The 20,306-nt window shown below is 42.5% G+C and overlaps 1 protein-coding gene across 1 annotated transcript in view; it reads right to left on the bottom strand.

Moving 5' to 3' along the window:
• Positions 1-2,240: 2,240 nt before the first annotated feature.
• TAPX (thylakoidal ascorbate peroxidase) overlaps positions 2,241-20,306 on the bottom strand; it is a 48,016-nt gene continuing 29,950 nt past the window's right edge. Inside the window, exons 10-12 of the mRNA XM_087684351.1 lie at positions 3,582-3,686; positions 3,278-3,373; positions 2,241-2,712 (exon numbers count right to left, since the gene is read on the bottom strand). Coding sequence (XP_087540477.1) covers positions 2,542-2,712; positions 3,278-3,373; positions 3,582-3,686 — 372 coding nt within the window. The 3' untranslated portion in view covers positions 2,241-2,541. The remainder of the gene's footprint in view (positions 2,713-3,277; positions 3,374-3,581; positions 3,687-20,306) is intronic.

The following is a 20,306-nucleotide window of genomic DNA, read 5'->3' on the forward strand; positions in this document are numbered from 1 at the left end:
TAGCTGCTCAAAGTACTGCAAATCCAGTTTTGCTATGGTAGCTACACAGAGCAAAATCTAAGAACATGACAATGTCATGATCTTATGTGATACAGAGAAGCCTTGAAAGTCAATGAATAAATCTCCAGAAGAGAGCTTGGAGAGAGATGCTCTCTATAAAAAATTATGTAAGCTCAAAGACAAGGATGTGCATGCTGGCTATGGTTGCCAAGGCGGAGTAAGTGGAGATGTGTTGAGAGATGAGCTCATTACTTATGGACTTGAGCTGACCTGGGGTTAAGAGGGACTGCGAGAGCAAAGAAAGAAGTCATACCATGCCCGACTATACTCTGATACCGTGTGAAAAGACGCGAGATCTAGAGCATGGCAAATGAAAAATAAAGACCAAACTCATGATGATATAGACAAGTAGAGACAAACTATTACACAAGTGAGTTAGGTTCCAAGATGATAGCTTGGACTCATAAACACAATCTTATGTAGGATTAATAGAAACAAGACACTTAACTAAAAGTACAAAGCATCATGACATTGTATTCATTTCATATGAAAAGTGATAGTCAAGTATAATGCCTTATAGTTGCTAGATGGGTAGCAGTCTCCCTTTCTATGCCTATGGGATTCAAGTCTGCTTGCATGTCATAAGCCCAGAACTGCCATACAAAGAGGCTACAATAGGAGTGATTGCAAATATCTCAACATATATTAGTCCATCACATAAAGATAGACCTTATCAATATTGTGGATAGTATGGTCATTTTAAGCAAGAGTGCTTTCGTAAGCAAAATGGCATGATTAAAGATTGTGAAAAAACTCGATGTAATCATTATGCGAAGGATATGATAGCACTCAATATATATCTAAAAGTAGCTCACCCTCTAGAGATCATTTATTCACCATGAAACATGCTTTTAATAGCATGGCACATCTATCTAGAGATGATAATTGGTTTCTTATTTCAAATGCAATAAATCATATGACCCATCATGAAGAGTAATTTAATATAAAGATAATACATAATGATAAGTATGTGACTATGGGTAATGATACTACGCAATACTCAGACAGCTCTCAAAGCAAAAGATCAACCATCAATTACTTATACACATATCGACTTTGCTTTCCTTGAAGTTTTATACCATGTTGCTCTGCAAATTTCTCATCCATGAAACATGTAATGGCACCAAAGTCTAATAAAGCTTGTCCGCCTACCCGCCTGCCTGTATGTCTTCCCTCCATATGAATCTTTATGAGTATCATAAAGCTAAATGTTGGATCTATGGATAGAAGACAACCCTTTGTGTTTCTTGAAGCTTTATCCAACCGCCTGGTCCTTATTGAGACTAGACATCAACATTTCCCAACAGCCATGGAGAAGTAGCACCATGAATTCACATACTTTGTTGGCTATGTGTCCTGACTAGTCACAATACATACATAAGACAACTCATATTGGGAGGGTGCCATTGATCACAAAGGATGGTGTTGAGAATAAGTTGGGTGATATGCAAGTTTGCTTTAACAAGTTTGGATGTTTTATTGAGGAATTTCACAATGACAAACCTAACAAGTTGATTGCTTGAGATCAAAAGGAAAAAATTTTGATTTGGACATGGGACCACCTAAAGTAATTATTGTCAAAATAAGGGGTGTCATAGAGGTATCAAGCATGTTAACTTACAAAGATTGAAGCAAAAATCTAAACAAATTGCCCATGGATAATTGAGTTTGGATATGTTAATTTTGACCATATTTGTGAGGCTTACCAATTTGGTAAGCAATCAAGGCTGCCATTTGTCAAAGAGGGGGAGAATATGCACGTACCCTTTAGAAATGGTTCACTCTGAAAGATGGGTACCTTGCTAGAATGTTTCTTTGAGTAGAAGATTGAGATACATTACTTTTATTTCTCGTATTTTCTTACAATTTTGGGCATTAGTTTGGCTATATTTTGAATTTTGAAAGATAAAAATACTTTTAATTGAGAGAGATTCTCAAATTAAGAATCGGTTCAGCTATAGCAGAGAGTTATTTTCCATGCAACCACTTGACATCATTCACACAGATCCTGTAAGAACCGGTTTCAATCCCGAGACACACTAATAAGTTGGTATAAACCAAATACCCCTGCACATGACCAGCCTCCCTGATACATTCAGGATTCTGGTTCACAGAAAAACTACCAGAGTCGGACAAGAGAACCTTAATGTACTGAAATCACCAAACATCGAAACCAGCTGTTAAGAATGTAAAAAACCTGATTTCATTTATCTCCCTACCAACCCATTACAAGGGATGACTGCTCAGAGGTAAGTCAGAACAAACCGAGAATGGCTCCAAGACTCACATTGCACACACACTCTTGCCCTGTTAAGAATATAAAAAACCTGATTTCATTTATCTCCCTACCAACCCATTACAAGGGATGACTGCTCAGAGGTAAGTCAGAACAAACCGAGAATGGCTCCGAGACTCACATTGCACACACACTCTTGCCAAAACAAACCGAGAATGGCTCCAAGACTCACATTGCACACACACTCAAAACCCACTGTTATTGTTCATAACAAGTGAGCTTAGGATTGCAAGGACACCAATTATCAACATAATATTGAGAAAGTAGTTAGACTTCAAAGGTTGGTCTGGGCTCCCTCCCAATGCCAAGTACTCCGCTCGTATCTTAGCTTTCATTGAATCGGAGAGCTCTTTTTGCTGTCCACATGAAAACAACCAGACTCACGAGTTAGTCCTTGCAGAAGACATATACATAAAGTCAACCGCATCACATTCTGCAGTTTTCATTTGCAGTTCTACACCACCTTTACAAGAGACAGGAAACAACAAAATTGGAATCATCTTTCAACAAGCATGCATCCATAATCCATTGCAGGGCCATGATATAAGCCATTACTGTCTTATTCTAAGGGCTCGAAACTTCACATCAGTATGCTAATGACATACAGGTCTTCATCCTATGCAAAGTTGAGAGACAAAGATGAAAACAATTGTGGATGTGTACTATTTGCTAGGACTACGTTGGAACATTTTCAAGACCACCACCCCCCAGATCCTCTCCAAAAAAAGTATTCTGCAAGTGCTGATTTGTGAAGATGAGATAATCATGCATGCACCTTTAGATCAGGCTAACATCCTTGTTTAAGCATGTTTCTTTAACATCAACACTCAACAATGAGCAACAGATTATTAATGCCCATCTCTCAATACTTTCATGACAAAATCACCTGACTTGAATGAAAGACCCTGACTTTTGTATTACCTTTGGTTCTTCTTCTGACACATACTTGGCGGCTAAAAATTTCTCAGGAGCAGGCTTCTGTTCAGGTGGAGCTGATGGCTCATCAATACTAAAGCCCTAGACTCAAGGACAAGCAATTGTATCAGCATAATCTCAAAAAGCACATGCACAGCAAAGCACCTGAAATCAAGCAAATAGCTCTGTACTAGAAATAAGCAAAGGTAAACATAAATGCTCTAAGTAATTCAATAGTCCTTATAGTACATTCTCTTTTGCTTTAAAACATCAAATTTAGTTAGACTGGGGTCTGTTTAAAGAGTAAAACCTCTGGTGGATCAAACTTTGCACCCAGTTCACTAAGCTTTGCATGTGCTTCTGCATAGTCTTTGAAGAATGCATCCTGATCCTCAGCATACTTGGAAGCATAGACCTGTTTTCACAATGAAAAGCAGTATCTTTATTGTGAGAAAACTGTGAGACTTTTGCTCAGTTAAAGTCCAAAACACACTTCCACATCTAACGGTTCAAATGGTTGATGAAGCTTCATGCACAACACAACACTAGAGCACTTCATGAGCAACTACTACCTTAAAAAGCAACACATGATGACTAGTTAGAATTAGAACCATTTTCAGCAAAAAATAGCCATGAAGGACTAGTGGCACGTCTACCAAATGAAACCCTAGTATAAATAATATCTCTAGTATTTGTGACCTTGTCATGGATACAACAATATGACACCAGGGATTTACTCTCCAATCCCTTGGAAAGTAAAGACGCAGAGGAAAATGATGTTATGAGAGAAATAGTCCATGATTTTGCCCCATTTAAAGCTGTGGTGAAATTAATTTACTAACCCAGCATTGGTTATTTGATAGGGCACGTGCACACTCCAATTCTGGCATTCTTCTCCGTCATTTGTAAAGGCTGCTGGCTGCTCACTCTTATCTCCGTCTCTATCATCTTCTCTGGTGCTGTCATCATTTTCGAGCTTGATCCGGTGCCCTCACTGGCGCTTTGGGCTGCATGCTGGATCTGATTAGTCCATTGTATTCAGCATTCTTTCCAAATTTAGTGGGGATTTCTCTTTCATTCCTGCTATCTTCTCTCCATATTCATGTTACTCTTTTGTTGCACTCTCACATGGTATCATTGCCTAAGTGAGGACATGGGGGTTTCCTTCAAAAAGGACCACCCTACTACCGAAAACACAAATTTCAGAATGTTGTTTGCTGTCGAAAACACATCTACAACTGTTTTCTTGCAAGTGTAGCTAATTATTGTCTCTGTTCAAGCACTTCTACAGTCACGCAACAGATTTTGTGTACTTGCAGGTCTAGAGACATGGAATATTACCAGTTCCAAGGCTTTGATTACTCAAATGAGGGGTCAATTCATACTCCCTTTAAGAGGCAGCATGATCATCATGAAGATCGGAGGTCCGAGCCCCATTCTGAATGGGAACCCTCTCTTCATGTCTCCTACAGGACCCGTCCTTCTATCCCTAGGATGCCTACGATGGCACCTTTTGTAAAGGTACCCATTCTTCCTTCTCTACCCAAAGAAGACCGTTTGAACGGATCAAACTACTCCCTTTGGTCTTGCAAACTAAAGTGTATTCTTGATATCTTTGATCTTTGGGCTTTTGTCACTACCCTATTCCTCGGCCAGTGGAGGAACCCCTATTGGTTCATCTATGGATCATGCAGGCCTTTGGGATAGGCTCAATTCTCGAGCCCGGTCCTTTCTCTTTCTAGGCCTTCAGGACTCCATCCTTGTTCATGTGTGCACATTAAAGACGGCGGCAAAAGTGTAAACAAAGCTTTATTCTCTCTACTATTAAAAGATATTTACCCACCACATCACCTTGGAGAAGAACTTCATATGCTCTCCATGGACGACATCAACAAAATGGAGGATATGAGGGGTGAACTAGCATCCCTTGAACGGGCAATATCTTTGAAGGATATGGCCATGGTTCTTCTTACCGAACTACCATCTTCTAGGTACAATGTTTTCTACACCAACCTTTTGACATCAAGAGTGCATTAGACTATTCTTTGGGATGAGTTAGTTCCACTTGACTTAGAGTATGACGAGCATCTTAAATAGATAGGAACCTGTGGATTTGTATCTACTAAAGCTTTTACTGCATGTACAAGAGGGGGAAACAAGGGTAATAAAAAGGCAAATAACAAGAAGAAATACGACGACAAGAAGGATGAGAAAAAAATCTAAGCCCAAGTGCCCACACTCTAAGAAGGGCACTCATCCCGAGTAGAAGTGTTGGCAAAAGTATCCCCATTGGAAGCCAAAGGATGGTTCAAAGGACTCAAACTACCCCTCCTACTACCGAGTCTGTTTTGTACATCTATTTGAGGTAGAGAATATCACTCTTGCTTCCTCCACTAAGAAGCCATGGCTCGTCGACAATGGGGCCACTTTCCACATGACCTATTCACAAGATTGGCTTCAGGTTCTTCATTCCAAAGGGGGTCCAATCACCATTGGTAACAACTCCTCCATGCCAGTGTGTGGAGTAGGGACCATTTCCCTTTTGCCTGATCGTCAGTCTCAATGGCCAAAGTCCCTTATGTTCCAATTTTAGGCTTTAATCTTCTTTTTGTCCGTGGTTTGATACAATTAGTGTGGTCTTTGCTTAGGATGTTGTGAGCATTGAGGACTCTTCAAAAATATCTATTCTTTAGACAAATACTCAAGAGGGTGGGCTTTATAAGCTCATTGCCCTTGCTACACGGACTTCTCATGAGCTTGGGCTCCTTTGGCATGTCTACTATGGGCATCTAAACTTCAACCCAATATACAAGGCTTCTTGGAAGAAGTTAGTGGAGCGTCTCCCAAATTTCCTCCTATTCACACCTTGTGTTCTAGTTGTTTATAGGGCAAGCAGCATAGATAGCCTCACCCACAAGTTGCCTCTTAGAGAGCTACTACACTGCTAGTGCAGGTCCACACCAACTTATGTGGACCTATGGGCACATCCTCTCTTGGGAAGGCCAAGTATTTGATGCTGATTATTGATGATTTCAACATATATGTGTGGCATTACTTCTTAGAGTACAAGAGTGAGACATACTCCAACTTCTATGAGTAAAAGATGCTTGCTAAAATGCAAACGCCTTTCAAGGTTCAAGTCATACAAGCTAACCGTGGCAACAAATTTTACTCTAATATTTTTTCTAAGTTTTGCAAGGACCATGGCATTAGGGTGGAATATTCCTATCCAAATCGTCACATCCAATTGTGTTTAGTACAATTCAATACTAGTATAATACTAATCGAACTGATAAATCTTGGATCTACGTCCAATGAAAAAATATACATATATAATTTTAAGTTTATACTTAAAGTTTGAACTCAAAGAATAAACTTAAAAGTTTCAACTCAAAAGTGAGTACAAAAGAGGAGTTGAAACAAGACTTAGGGGTCAAGACCCAAGAGTATAATATGAGCCATGATTCATAATTCATAAATAATGAAACCAACAATTTCATTATGAGCCAAATATGCAATCTCAAACAAAAAGATTACAAAAATGGATTGAGATAAACGCCATGGCTCAATCCGAATCAATATACATGATCAAATGACAAATCCCTAGTACTTAAACAAATGAAATATCTGTATATATAATTCGTAATTTATGAACAAAGTTATAAACTAAAAAGTATAAAAATTGAATATATGATATATGCCTTACCATAGATATCTCATGCATATTGCATAGCATGTATGATTTGGAGTGACAATAAGTTAGTCGCTCCAATTGCCGCGAGCTAAGCTTATTACGAATTTTTGTGTACACAAAGAAATAGACACATCAATTCCTCTCACAAGCACCCGACGAACAATCCCAAACCATGTGAAGAGAAAATAAGTTTAAACTTCAAACTTGTAACTAGAATCAAATGAATGAAAAAAAAAAAGAGATTTTCAAACGTGTGCAAGAACATGTAAGGCTGTTGGGAATAAAGACTCACTGTGCCTTTTACAATGTTCGGGTGTGAACGCACCCTTACACTCTTGTACTTTAAATATATTATCAAAGCCTAAAATGTGGTACACTCATCCTTGTATCGAATATCAAGTGTGTCAACCATCTATTGGACGTGGAAAACTCTATTCCCATCCAAACTCACCATCAAAGAATGATGTCATGGAGCACACCATTCAAACGGTTCTTGAGATGGCTCGATAGATGTTGGAGTATCAAAGTTTACCTCACTCTCTTTGAAGTGAGATAGTTGCTACAGCCATATATATCGGCAATAGGTCTCCGACTTCCACATTGCAAGCCCTAACTCCTATGAGGCCTTCTTTGAAAGAGCCTTTTATATCACATTTTCGCATCTTTGGATGCGATGCTTATATCCATCTGGACAAGAAAAAACACAACAGCAAACTTCACTTAAAGTCAAAGAATCTTATCTTCATGGGTTACACGACAACCACGAGGGGCTACAAGCTCTATGACCCATCAACAAGAAAGATTGATATTAGCAAGGATGTGTACTTTGATGAGGCTTCATCCTCTAATGCTCCATTGATGGTGCTTCTTTGTGCAAGTCGCTCTTCATCATCCCCCGATGCCCCTTCCCCCCAAAAAACCATCAGCTCCACCAAGTCCTTTTCGGTTACCTATCAGTACCCCTTTATCATCTTTGGCTTCTCTCCCTACATCCCCTTCTTCTCTCTCTTCTGCTACTCTTCCACCCTTAACAACTCCTACTCCTTCATCAAGTGTTTCTACTCCTTTCTCATCAAGTCTTGGAGCTTCCAATTTTTGGCACACTTCCTGAGGTTGCTGCTAAACTTTAACTTTTGTTCTACAGATTAGGGTTTACAACAAAGAAATCTGAAATTTCTCAACCTCTGGTGATCTCAATACTATAATCTTTGGAGCAAGGTTGTAGAAAGCCTAGGAGATGAGAGAGAATGCTGAGGAGAGAGAAAATTTAGACTTTCTTCGCGAAGAACTAAAGAAAATCTGTCATTCACTGTTGTTGCCATATCTGAATAGCTTATAGATGCAAAGAACTGAAGAAAATCGGTCGTTTACTGCTGTTGCTCTGACTCGACAGCTTGTAGATGTTGTCACTGTCAGAGTGCAGCGGTGCGGAAGCGTAGGACTGAGAGAGAGAGAACGCAGAGAGAGAAGGAAGAGAAAGAGACAGTGGACGATGAAGATCTGCTGTATAAAGAATGCTGAATACAAAGATATACACGGGCGCAGTGCGCTGGACTGCGTGTCTTCACCTCGACGATGCGACCTGCTGTCCACCTCGAAGTCTGCTGCAGTCTGCACTGTCTGCTGTCTGAAATCTGTGAACAGAGACAGAGACTGCGCGTCACCGGTCTGTAATCTGCGTCAGAGAAGAAGTGTGTGTACTGCTGAAAGTGTCGACTATTAAATAGTCGAAATCTGCCACGAACAGGGGCGCCAGAAACAGGGCGCAGCCTGGAAACAAGTCGGCTGCATTAAATGCAGCCGACTGGGCTGCAGACAGTCGGTCTGTCACGTGGCAGTCCGACTGCACAGTCCGACTAACTGTGCAGGCTATGATCTCTAACACCCCCTCTCAGAGCCTGGACAGGGCAGAAGCCTGAGGGATCTGGAATGTTGCCGAAGGAGAGCCAGAGGAAGCGCCTTCGTAAACAAATCCGCAAGATTGTCCTCCGTCTTGCAATACTCCACAGTGATGGTCTCATCCAGAAGCTTTTCGCGGATGAAGTGGTACTGAATCTCAATGTGCTTCGTCCGGGCATGAAAAACAGGGTTCCTTGCCAAGGCAATGCAACTTTCATTGTCACATCGCAGCAATGTAGAACGAGTCTGGGGGCACCCAAGCTCCTCCAACAATCTCCGAAGCCACACAACCTCGCATGTGGTGGAAGACGCGGCCCGATACTCCGCCTCAATAGACGAAAGGGCTACCGTGGGCTGCTTTTTGCTACTCCATGAAATAACACCTGCACCCAAAGTAAAGCAGTAACCTGTAGTAGACCGCCTGTGGGCCACGTCACCGGCCCAATCCGAGTCGCTCCAACCTGCAAGTACAAGATCTGACCCATCTGTCCCTGCGGGGTAATGAATCCCTAAATCAGACGTCCCCCTCAAATACCGAAGTATCCTCTGAGCAACCTGCCAATGCACCATCTTAGGTTCACTCATAAACCCTGCCAAGAGCCCAACAGCAAAACATAGATCAACCCTCGTGTTGAGAAGCCAAATCAAAGACCCAATCAACTGTCGATAGCGGGACGCATCCGCCAAAGGAGAAGCGGAATGGGAAGTGGCCTTCCAGTTCGGATCCATAGGAGTAGAGAGGGCCTGACAGTCTTCCATCTCAAAGGACACCAAGAGCTCCTGTACATATCTCTGTTGGGAGAGAAAGATCCCACTCTGAGACTGATAAATCTCATGGCCTAAAAAGAAATGGAGTAGACCCAAATCCGTCATCTCGAACGTCCGATGTAAAGCTGACTTTGTCTCCTGGACCTGCTGTGCAGCATCACCTGTGACAATTAAATCATCAACATATAATACAAACAACACACAACCATCCTCGGAAGTGTGAACATACAACTGCGGATCGGCCTTGGACCGCCGATATCCCAACTGAGACTAGAGGAACGAATCAATCTTCTCGTTCCAAGCTCGCGGGGCCTGCTTGAGGCCATACAGGGCCTTCTTCAACCTGTAGACTTTCCCATCGGAAGAACCAAAGCCTGGAGGCTGCTCAACGTAGATCTCCTCCTTCAAATCACCATTCAGGAAGGCCGACTTCACATCCAACTGATAAACAGGCCATCTCCTATGGCCAGCCAAAGCAAGAACAGCTCTAATGGTTGCCATACGAGCTGTGGGGGCAAAGGTGTCATGACAGTCAATCCCTGGGCGCTGTGCAAAACCCTTAGCAACAAGGCGAGCCTTGTGCTTATCCAAAGTACTATCACTGAGATATTTGGTCTTGAAGACCCACTTGACTCCAATCACCTTCTTCTTCGGGGGGCGTGGCACAAGTGACCAAGTGCCATTCCTCTCAATAGCCTCCAACTCAGCTTCCATAGCTTTCTTCCATGGGGCGGACTGTAAAGCCTCCTTCACGGAGGTGGGCTCTCGATCCTGCATAAGACGAGACATCAAACAATAGTTGGAGCAAACAAGCTCCGAAGAATGCGCCTGGTGCCTCCGTGACCGCCGCGGACCATCCTGCGGTCCCCACTCCTCAGGAACCCCCTCGATCCCTGAATCACGGAGTGTGTCACGGGCCCAACGAGGAGGAGGCCGAACCTCCCCTCGTCGTTCTCCATCAGCAGAAGACTCTGGTATAACCACCGGTGGTAACTCCTCAGAGGGATCCGGTGGAACAGTAGACTCTGTGTCAGAAACAGAATCATAATCAAAAGGCACAGGCTCCAGTGGAACTGTAGAAGGAGCCCAACTCTCCCCTGGATCTCCAAGAACGGGATGCTCCTCACCCGTTGAAGTAGCCGGAACCTCCACAAACCGCACATCACGGCTAGTATATACATCCCGCTTGACGGGATCATACAGTCGGTAGCATTGGGACTGGGAGCTGTAGCCAACAAATACCTGTTTTCGAGAAGCCGCTTCAAATTTATCACGGTGAGCCTTGGGAATGTGAACATAGGCATCACACCCAAAGACCCGAAAGTAAGAAACATCTGGCTTCATCCCGAAAGTAAGAAACATCTGGCTTCGTCCCGAAAGTAGCCTCAAATGGAGTCATCCCTTCCACGGCCGAAGTAGGGGATCGATTAAGGATGTGGACTGCAGTAGCCACAGCCTCGGCCCACAGAACCTGAGGGGTCTATCGGTGCTCCATCATGGTGCGCGCCATCTCGATCACACTGCGGTTCTTCCGTCAAAGAATACCATTTTCTTGAGGAGTATTGGTATTGGCAAACTCCTGGTGAATTCCTCTATCTGCACAAAACCGAGCAAACTCATTAGACACAAATTCACCTCCCTTGTCGGATCACAAGGTCTTCAACTTCCGGCCTGATCGGTTCTCCTCAAAGAGAAGCCAATCCTTGAAGTGCGAGAAAGCTTCTAACTTTAGTGCCAAAAAGTAGGCCCATGTCATCCTGCTATAATCATCCACGATCAGCATGAAGTAGAGCTCCCACGTAGGGACTCATTCCTCATAGGGCCGCATAGATCCTTAGATACTAGCTCCATCGGTGAAGTAGACCGCCGCGAAGCTGTGTGGGGAATGGCATCCCTATGCTGCTTCCCTCGTACGCAGGAGACACATGGCTGCTGGCTCACCACTATATCCGGCAACCCTCGAACAAGCTGTCCACGTGACGCCTTCCGAAGATAGTCATAGTTCAGGTGACCAAACCTAGCATGCCATAACTCTGACTGTGACTGTGATGTAAGAAGAAGAGTAGAGAGGGCGGTGGAAGACTTCAGTTTGTAAATGCCGTTCTCCTCATATCCAGATGATAGAACCTTCCTCGATTCACGATCAAGGACGCGCACTGTAGTACTGTCAAACTCCACCAGAAGACCAAGGGAGCAAATCTTATGAACTGAAAGGAGATGGTACCCTAGTCCTGGTACATGCAAAACCTCTGAGGTATGGGTACCACCTCGTCCATCCGGAATAAGCTGCATCTTACCCCGACCTGCAACAGAAACTGAAGAGCTGTCGCCAATGAGAATCTGCCCACGCGAGGGTCGCAACTGGGCAACACCATCTGAGGAAGGAGTCATGTGCCGTGAGGCACCACTATCAACAATCCACTCTCGAGCCTAGGGGGCCGTCATCGCAGCATCAGAAGCATTTGGTGAAGCGTCCTCAATGACAGCTAGATGAAGAAATGCAGCTGATGAGGGTGCAGCCACTGCTCCAGAATCCTTGGTTTCCTTCTTCTTCGTGTCCTTCGAGTCTTTGTCAGGGCAATCCTTCTTCCAATGGCCAGTCTTGCCACAAATATGGCATGTGGAGTCTTTGTCCTTGTCCTTCTCCTTGTCCTTCTTGGACTTGTTATCCCCCTTCTTCTTCTTTTGGTCCTTCCCCTTCTTCTGAGAGGCTTGACCTGTCAGCGCCTCCGTCTTGGAAGCATTCTGTCCCTTTAACTGTTCCTCTTGGTCCAAGATCATAGGAACCAACTCTTCCCACCGAAGAGTAGACTCTTGCCTCGAAGCAATAAGGGCAGAGTAAAATGTACCGAATCGTGGCGGCAACTGGAACAATAGTGTGATCGCTATGTCTTCAGAGGAAATCGGCTTCCCCGCATTCTGAACCTGCATCTGTAGCTGCCTTAGCTTGTTAATGTACTCCCGTAGCGAAGAAGACTTATTGACGGACAAGGTCTGCATCTGTACCTCCAAAGAAACCCTCTTCATTAGGGTCATCCGATTGTACATCTGATCAAGCTCCAGCCATATCTCCCGAGCCACCGTCAAGTGCTCGATGTGAGCGATCACGGCTGTAGTGCATGATAGAAAGAGAGAGGATCGAATCCTGGCATTCAGTTTGTCCCAATGAGACTGGGCCCTGGCCAACTCCGCACGAGCATCGGAAGAGAGTTTGGACTCATCCCTTACCGAGGGCCGGTCAATCTCCTCCTGTACCAACTCCGCCAAATCATAGGACTCAAGGATGGCCAACATCATGACACGCCAAATGCGGTAGTTGTCGCCGTCGAGCTTCTGATCTGTAGGAAGAGCCGGTAAGACAGGCACCTTCCGGTCCATAATCGCTTGGAACTCCAAGTCCATCTCTGTAGACATCTTCACCTGCAATGCCTTCACAAACGCAAAAGCAACCCCCTCTGACTGGGAAAACTCAGTTTGCTAAGGCTCTTCCGCGTCCTGAACCTTCGTCACCCGCCGGAGGCGATGAAAAAGCAAAACCTACACTTGTAGGCTGAAAACTCAAACTTCCTCCGCGTCAAACAGCAGTAAACAGCAGCAAATCCACCACCTGTACTCCTTTCCTGTACGCCCACACTCGTTTCAGCCTTGTTCCAAGGCAGCCCTCCTGTCTGCCCTTAAACGCAAAAAACGCAAATTTGTGTCGCAATGGAAACTCCTCTTTAGGTTGATTCTGCGCTCAGTCAGCCCTCAAACACTGCTCTGATACCATGTCAGAGTGCAGCAGTGCGGAAGTGTAGGACTGAGAGAGAGAGAACGCAGAGAGAGAAGGAAGAGAAAGAGACAGTGGACGATGAAGATCTGCTGTATAAAGAATGCTGAATACAAAGATATACACGGGCGCAGTGCGCTGGACTGCGTGTCTCCACCTCGACGATGCGACCTGCTGTCCACCTCGAAGTCTGCTGCAATGTGCACTATCTGCTGTCTGAAATCTGTGAACAGAGACAGAGATTGCGCGTCACCGGTCTGTAATCTGCGTCAGAGAAGAAGTGTGTGTACTGCTGAAAGTGTCGACTATTAAATAGTCGAAATCTGCCACGAACTGTGCAGGCTATGATCTCTAACAGTCACCTACTGTTTATTGGTCTTCTTCTACCCCTAGTTGCCCCAGAAGGTCCTCCAATGGCTACAAATCAAACTAGCAGCATCTCCTCCCTTCTCTTGCAAGTTGAATACACTTTTTTCTTTAAATAAAGTGTGGCTAATTATATTACTTCAGAAAAAACCTTGAAATACAAAGAAGTGCTCTTGCTCAACAGAATAGCTGGAGCTCATACAAAGTCACTGAATATCAAATATACATGCCTCTCAGGGCGGTCTAGGGGGGATGGGGACGAAGCCATGGAGGGGGGATGTATTGCCATTTGGGGCTGCCTACCTACATCATGAAAAACAAGTCCTGACAGCCCCAAGTGCGCATGAAGTGAAGGCGGAGCTCTTGGCGAGCTCAAGACTCGCCCTACACCTGGTCCCATCGGCCGTGAAGGGAGTGGATGATGGAGGTCCAGAGCTCTATCAAAGTCGCCTGTACAGAAAGTCTCTCTCGAACAAAAACCTCCTGACGCTGCACTTTCCAAATATGCCATCCAATGAGACTCCCTACGATCTCCCACACCTCAGAGCGGTCTGATGTGGGCTCCAGTACTTGGCAGATGGATAGAGCCTCCAAGCCAGCTATTGTGGACGACCCAGCCTCAATAAGGAAGATCATATCCTGTATCCCTGCAAGCTGAATACACTAAAATTTCTCTCCAGTCTCTAAAGACGTTTTTCAGTCCTACATGGGCATTTTTAACAAGAGGTAGCCTTCCTGAATGGTTTTTCTAGCATTATCCATAATTAAATATTAATTCTCGGTCTTTAAATACTAAAAATTAATCTAATAATTATTTCAGTGCCCTAAAAAATAATCTAACTAGCCAATAATTAAATTGGTTAGGCAACTTCCATTCTTGAGTGTCTTCGCACCATCTTTGACCATCAGATTGGCGTTAAAGTACCATTAAACGCCACTCCTCTAGAGTCACCAACTGAAACTTATGGCCAAATAAATAACCTAGACCAACAACTAACACCAAATACCACCAAGTACCTATGTGGCATAACTTATAGCAACTTTTTTCTTTGACATCCCATGATTTCCTCGAGTCATAGGCTCATAACCCTAATTACACCTCACATGTGCAACATTCACTAAACCATATGATTAAAAATTAATCCATATATTTAAGTGAGATTTCAAAAATACATGTCCTCATAACAGCCCTCCCCCTTAAAATCCTAGCAATCGTCCTCGATTGCATTGCCAGATGCATCAAAAGAAAAATAGTGAACTGGAATTTCCACAAGGCATCATAGTTAACACAACATTGTACAGTATTGCTCAACCATTCCATAAGCCTAACACATGCTGAAAATTACCAACCAATCATAACATAACATAAGACTCACAAAGAATCTCAAAAAACATTGACAAATTATCATGTGACATGTCTATTTCTCATTAGCTCAACTCATCTAGCAAAACCAAACCATAGCATAGCATAACCAAGTATAAACCATGGCTAAAACATCAATGGCAACATAACATATGCTGTTGTCCATGGAACAAAATGTAAACCATTGAAAACTAAGCATAATCTGATCATAAACTAATCACTTGCTGATCTGAGAACTGATCACAAACTGCTGCAAATGTGATGTCAAATTGGTCACAAACTCATTGCAAAAACTGACCAGCAATCGATGCAAAAACTGACACAAAACTAATCCCAAAGTGACCATAACAGTTCTCAAGCTGATCAAAAACTTAGCTGAAACTGATCAGAATTTTTGTCTCAAAATTGAGACAAATTTCATCCTTGATTGATCATAAGCTAATGCAAAAGTATAGTTCCAGTGCCCGCGTAAAACTTATACTCATCTACATACATCTGACAGTGACTAGTACACTAAGTAGTGACCTCATGGCAAACATACTGTCAGTGCAGTACCTTGGATGCATGCTGAATACATCCGAGATCCACTACATACGAGAGATGTCTATAACTGGAGGAGTGCAAGTGGGAACTCCCCCTTGAGCATCAGGCAATACTCCGGACCTTGCTCTACTGAACCTGATGGAGCCCGAACTAAAGTCGGCTCTAACTGAAAGGCATCTAGGTAAAGCTACAACAACTAAGGATGGTCAGCGAAGTCATCCTCTTCCATCCATTTGGTATCCATTGGTGAATAATTATGAAATTTCACCAAATATCTCCTGGAAACTTTACCTTTGACCTTTCTTTCCTTATGTGCCAAAATCTGCTCGAGCACTAAAATCTCATCCAGCTCCTCAATCTCATGCTGAATTTCAGCAGACATATCCTCTAGCACATCATTATGAAAAAGCCTCAATAAATTGATATGAAAGGCATTGTGTATCCGCCAATGTGCATGTAATTTCAGCCGATATGTCACATCACTGATCTTCTCTAATACTTGGAAGGGCCCATAGAATCTCATACTCAACTTCAGATACAATCTTTCTCTTCCTTTCATCTTTTTCAGCCTTGCCTTTTCAAAACACAATAATATTATTCGAGCATGTCGGATCGAGACTGAGTGAGCTGAGGGTGAGAGTGTCAGGTATTGGGCAAAGAGCAAAGAGTAGTAGAGAGAAGAAGTGTAAGCATAACACAATGGGTATATGATACAATAACGAATGTACCACTTTTTAGGTTCAGATACTATAAAGAGTATAAGAACGTAAGGGTGCGTTCATACCCAAACATAAAAGAAAGGCACAGTAAGCCTTTATTTCCAACAACCTCCCACCTAAAGGCAACGTGCCTGAAGAAAGAGAAAAGAATCAGCTAAATCTATGTATATACAAAGCTGAAATACACATACTATCCAACCCCCATCTTCTAGCAGCAATTAGCAAACCGCTCTGCTGAAAGACCCTTCCTAAGAAGATCTGCAAGGTTATCATCTGTATCTACCTTGACAAGCTCAATGCTCTTGATGTCAAGTACATCCCTTATAAAGTGATACTTCACCTGTATGTGCTTTGTCTTTGCATGAAAGATAGGATTCCGCGCTAGCATGATAGCACTCTGACTATCACAGTGGAGGATAGGAACCTCTTTAATATCAAGCTCTCTCACAAGACGTGAGAGCCATAAAGCCTCTTTGTATGCCTCAATGGCAGCCACATACTCTACCTTTGTAGTAGACAATGCAATACACTTTTACAACCTGGATATCCAAGAGACTACTCCACCTATGAATGTGAACATATATCCTGAAGTAGACTTCCTACAATCAGGACAGGAGAAAAGATTTCATCAAAATCAATTACAGGTTCTTGCTTGTACCCTTTAGCAACCACGCATGCTTTCTACTTTGGCAGAGAACCAAAAGTGACATTCATCTTGTAAACCCATTTGCAAGGTAGCACTCTTTTCCCTTTTGCCAAATGCACCAAATCCCAAGTGACATTCTTCATGAGAGATTCCATCTCTAACAGCATTGCTTTGTGTTATTTCTTATTATTCATTCTGTCCATTGCTTCCTGGAAGCATGACGGCTCACCACAATCTGTTAACATGAGATAATCAGCCATATAGTTTATACCAGGAACGAAACTATTTAGTTGTCTTTGCACTTTGATGGACCTACAAACCCAATGGTCAAGACTTGCTGGTTGTTCAACCTGCAAATCTACATTAACAACTTGCTATTCAGCAGGTTCAAGGTGTTGTACAACTGGTTCTGGTTGTTCTAAAGGCACATGTTCTTGTTGAATTGGTGGTACATCATGGGTAAGATTTTGCTGATCATGTTGAGCATCATTTCTTGCATTTTCAAGAGCATTTACAGCAGGTATTTGTCGTTGCCTAATGGGAGTTCTTTGCTATTCTATTGGTACATCCTCTCGGAATGCAACCCTTTTGACCTCTTCTAACTTTTCGAGCTGTTTGTGCATGCGATCTTCTCAGAAGATAACATCATTGCTGCGTACTACTTTTCTTTTCTCAAGATCCCATAATCTATACCCTATCCCACCTTCATCACCATATCCTAAGAAAATACATTTACATAACTTTGGCTCAAGTTTGTTGCATTCTTCTTGGTGAATGTGCACAAATGCCTTGCAGCCAAACACTCTCAAGTAAGCATATGAAGGTGGCTTGCCCGACCACACTTCTTGAGGGACTTCCCCCCCCAAAAAAACCTGTTTGGTGACTGATTAATCAAATGTACGGTTGTCATAACAGCCTTTGCCCAAAATCCATGGGGTAAAGCAAAATGTGACAGTATTATACGGACCTTGTCTTGAATGGTCCTATTCATATGCTCCGTAAAACCATTTTGGGACGGAGTATAAGGGGCAATGAGCTCCCTTTTAATCCCTTTGCTGTCACAAAAGTCCTAAAAGGCTTTGGAGATTTTCTATGTGACATTTGAGCATGTTTACCATAAATACAATGATCGCACTGTTCAAAATCAGCATACCTCAAAGATGGTAAATAACCCAAGCAAGAAAGCACTTTCATTCCAGTTTGTTGGGAATGCCGCAAAGAAACACTTGGCTGCTCAATTATGGCGACTACATGGTCACGCACACTAGATACATGCAAAGAATACAAGGTATCACTTTTGGACCCCTTGGCAACAATGCGAGAGCCCTTACAAATTTTCCATTTGCTATCCCGAAGGGTGTTTTGATAGCCTTCATCATCTAGTTGCCCTATGCTTATCGAGTTCTTCTCTTGAGCTGAGATACATGTCTCACATTATGCAAAACAAACACAGAGCCATGCTAAAATTCCAATTATACACTCCCCATGTCTGCAATTTTACATGCATATTTATCTCCCAAGTGGACAACACCACGTACACCACCATCCTAGTCAAAGAACCACTCATGATGTGGTGTGACATGAAAGGACGCACCTAAATCAAGTATCCAAGTGTGCATATCATCCTCAAAATCTGTAATTAATGCATGTGGACTCAAAGAAGAAGCAAGAAGTACATCACCATCGTTGTCATTATCATGAGTGACTACATTAACCTCTTCTATTTTCACATTGCTCTTCTTTGTAGGCTGGCTGTCTTTTTTTAAAGCCTTGTTGTCTTCAGTATTTTTGTTTTTGCCTTTCTCTTTCTTCAATTGAAAACAATCCCATTTGTAGCACTCCACATTTTTGCCACGAGACTTGTTGCGTGCTCTATTTTCAGAACTACCCTTTTGCTGAAATTTGCCTCTAGTGTGCAATGCATTAGAAGACTTGTTTGCTGAGTTATTTTGCCTATTGAGTTCTTCCATCAATAAAGAACTTTTCACATCAGAGTATAACAGCTGAGCATTCGAATTACTCAAAGTTGTCCTGAAGATATCTCAACTTTCAGGTAAAGTGCATAGCAAGAAAGTAGCCTTGAACTCAGCATCAATATGGAAATCCAGAGCAATCAGCTAATTTAAAGTCATTCAAATATACAGACATGGCTGTACCTTTTTTCATGCGAAAGTCCATTAATTTTTCAGTCAATAAACCTTGCTGGCTGCACTTTTCTAAGCATACAATTCTTCAAGCCGCTGCCACATTGCATATGCTGAATTCAGCTTCTCAATGTTAAAGAGCAAGTTATCTAACACTAAGAGCTCAATGGTAGAGCGGGCAAGCTCATCCAAGTCATCCCACTTGTCTTGTTCCATGTCTGCTGGTTTTATTCCCTTTGTTTTGATGGGCTTTACATGTTTCTTTTGCACCAAGACATTGTAGCATTGTTTTTGCCATATTGTAAAATTGTGCACCCTCAAGCTTCTTGATGTGCAAAAGATTGCTGCTGTCATTGTTTCCAGCCATAATTTGCAGTACCAAATTAACTAACCAATCACCAAAGGCAAGCCCAAATGTTACACAAGTAACCACGATACACTAATGTACCAACTAGCAGTGAAAATTCCAAGATTACATAGATATCAGATCTGCAAATAGATTTTCTATATATATATATATATATATATATATATATATATATATATATATATATGTTATTGCACTCCTTAGGCAATTACTGACACATTTAGGTACCAAGGCACCAATTACATGTGAAATCCCCAAAATTTCACTGCAATTTCTACTCCAAAGGCATTTCCAAGCACAAATTTGACAATTTTGATCAAAAGCCCCAAATTTTTAGAGGGTAATCCTTCCAGATTGCATCAATACATGTACCCAAGTGCATGTACCAAACATTTGTTGCACAAATTGAAGGGATTTTGCAAAAGCTCCAATTTTCTTGGGTTTAGAGTGCACAAATTTTAGTGAAATTGAAGAAATTCCACTAAAATGTGAAAAGCCCCAAATTTTTTCCGATAGATGTGTACCAAATGTGCAACTTCTGAGTCGGATTATCTTGTCCTGTGCTAAAGTCCCCTAGTCGGAGAAAAGCTTCAATTTTCTTGGGCAAAATTTCACATTGTGCTTGTGCGTGTGAATGCCTAACAAATGAATGGGAGAAATTAAGAAAAAACTTTGAAGAGAAAAAAAAAACGAGATGAGCCTATCCTAGCGTTGACTAGGGCCCATCGGTTCTAACGCCTGGTGACATGCAATATGC

The sequence above is a fragment of the Lygodium microphyllum genome, chromosome 9 (genome assembly GCF_053477565.2).
Source record: "Lygodium microphyllum isolate KBCC chromosome 9, Lygodium_microphyllum_v1.1.10, whole genome shotgun sequence".
NCBI classification, from domain to species: Eukaryota; Viridiplantae; Streptophyta; class Polypodiopsida; order Schizaeales; family Lygodiaceae; genus Lygodium; species Lygodium microphyllum.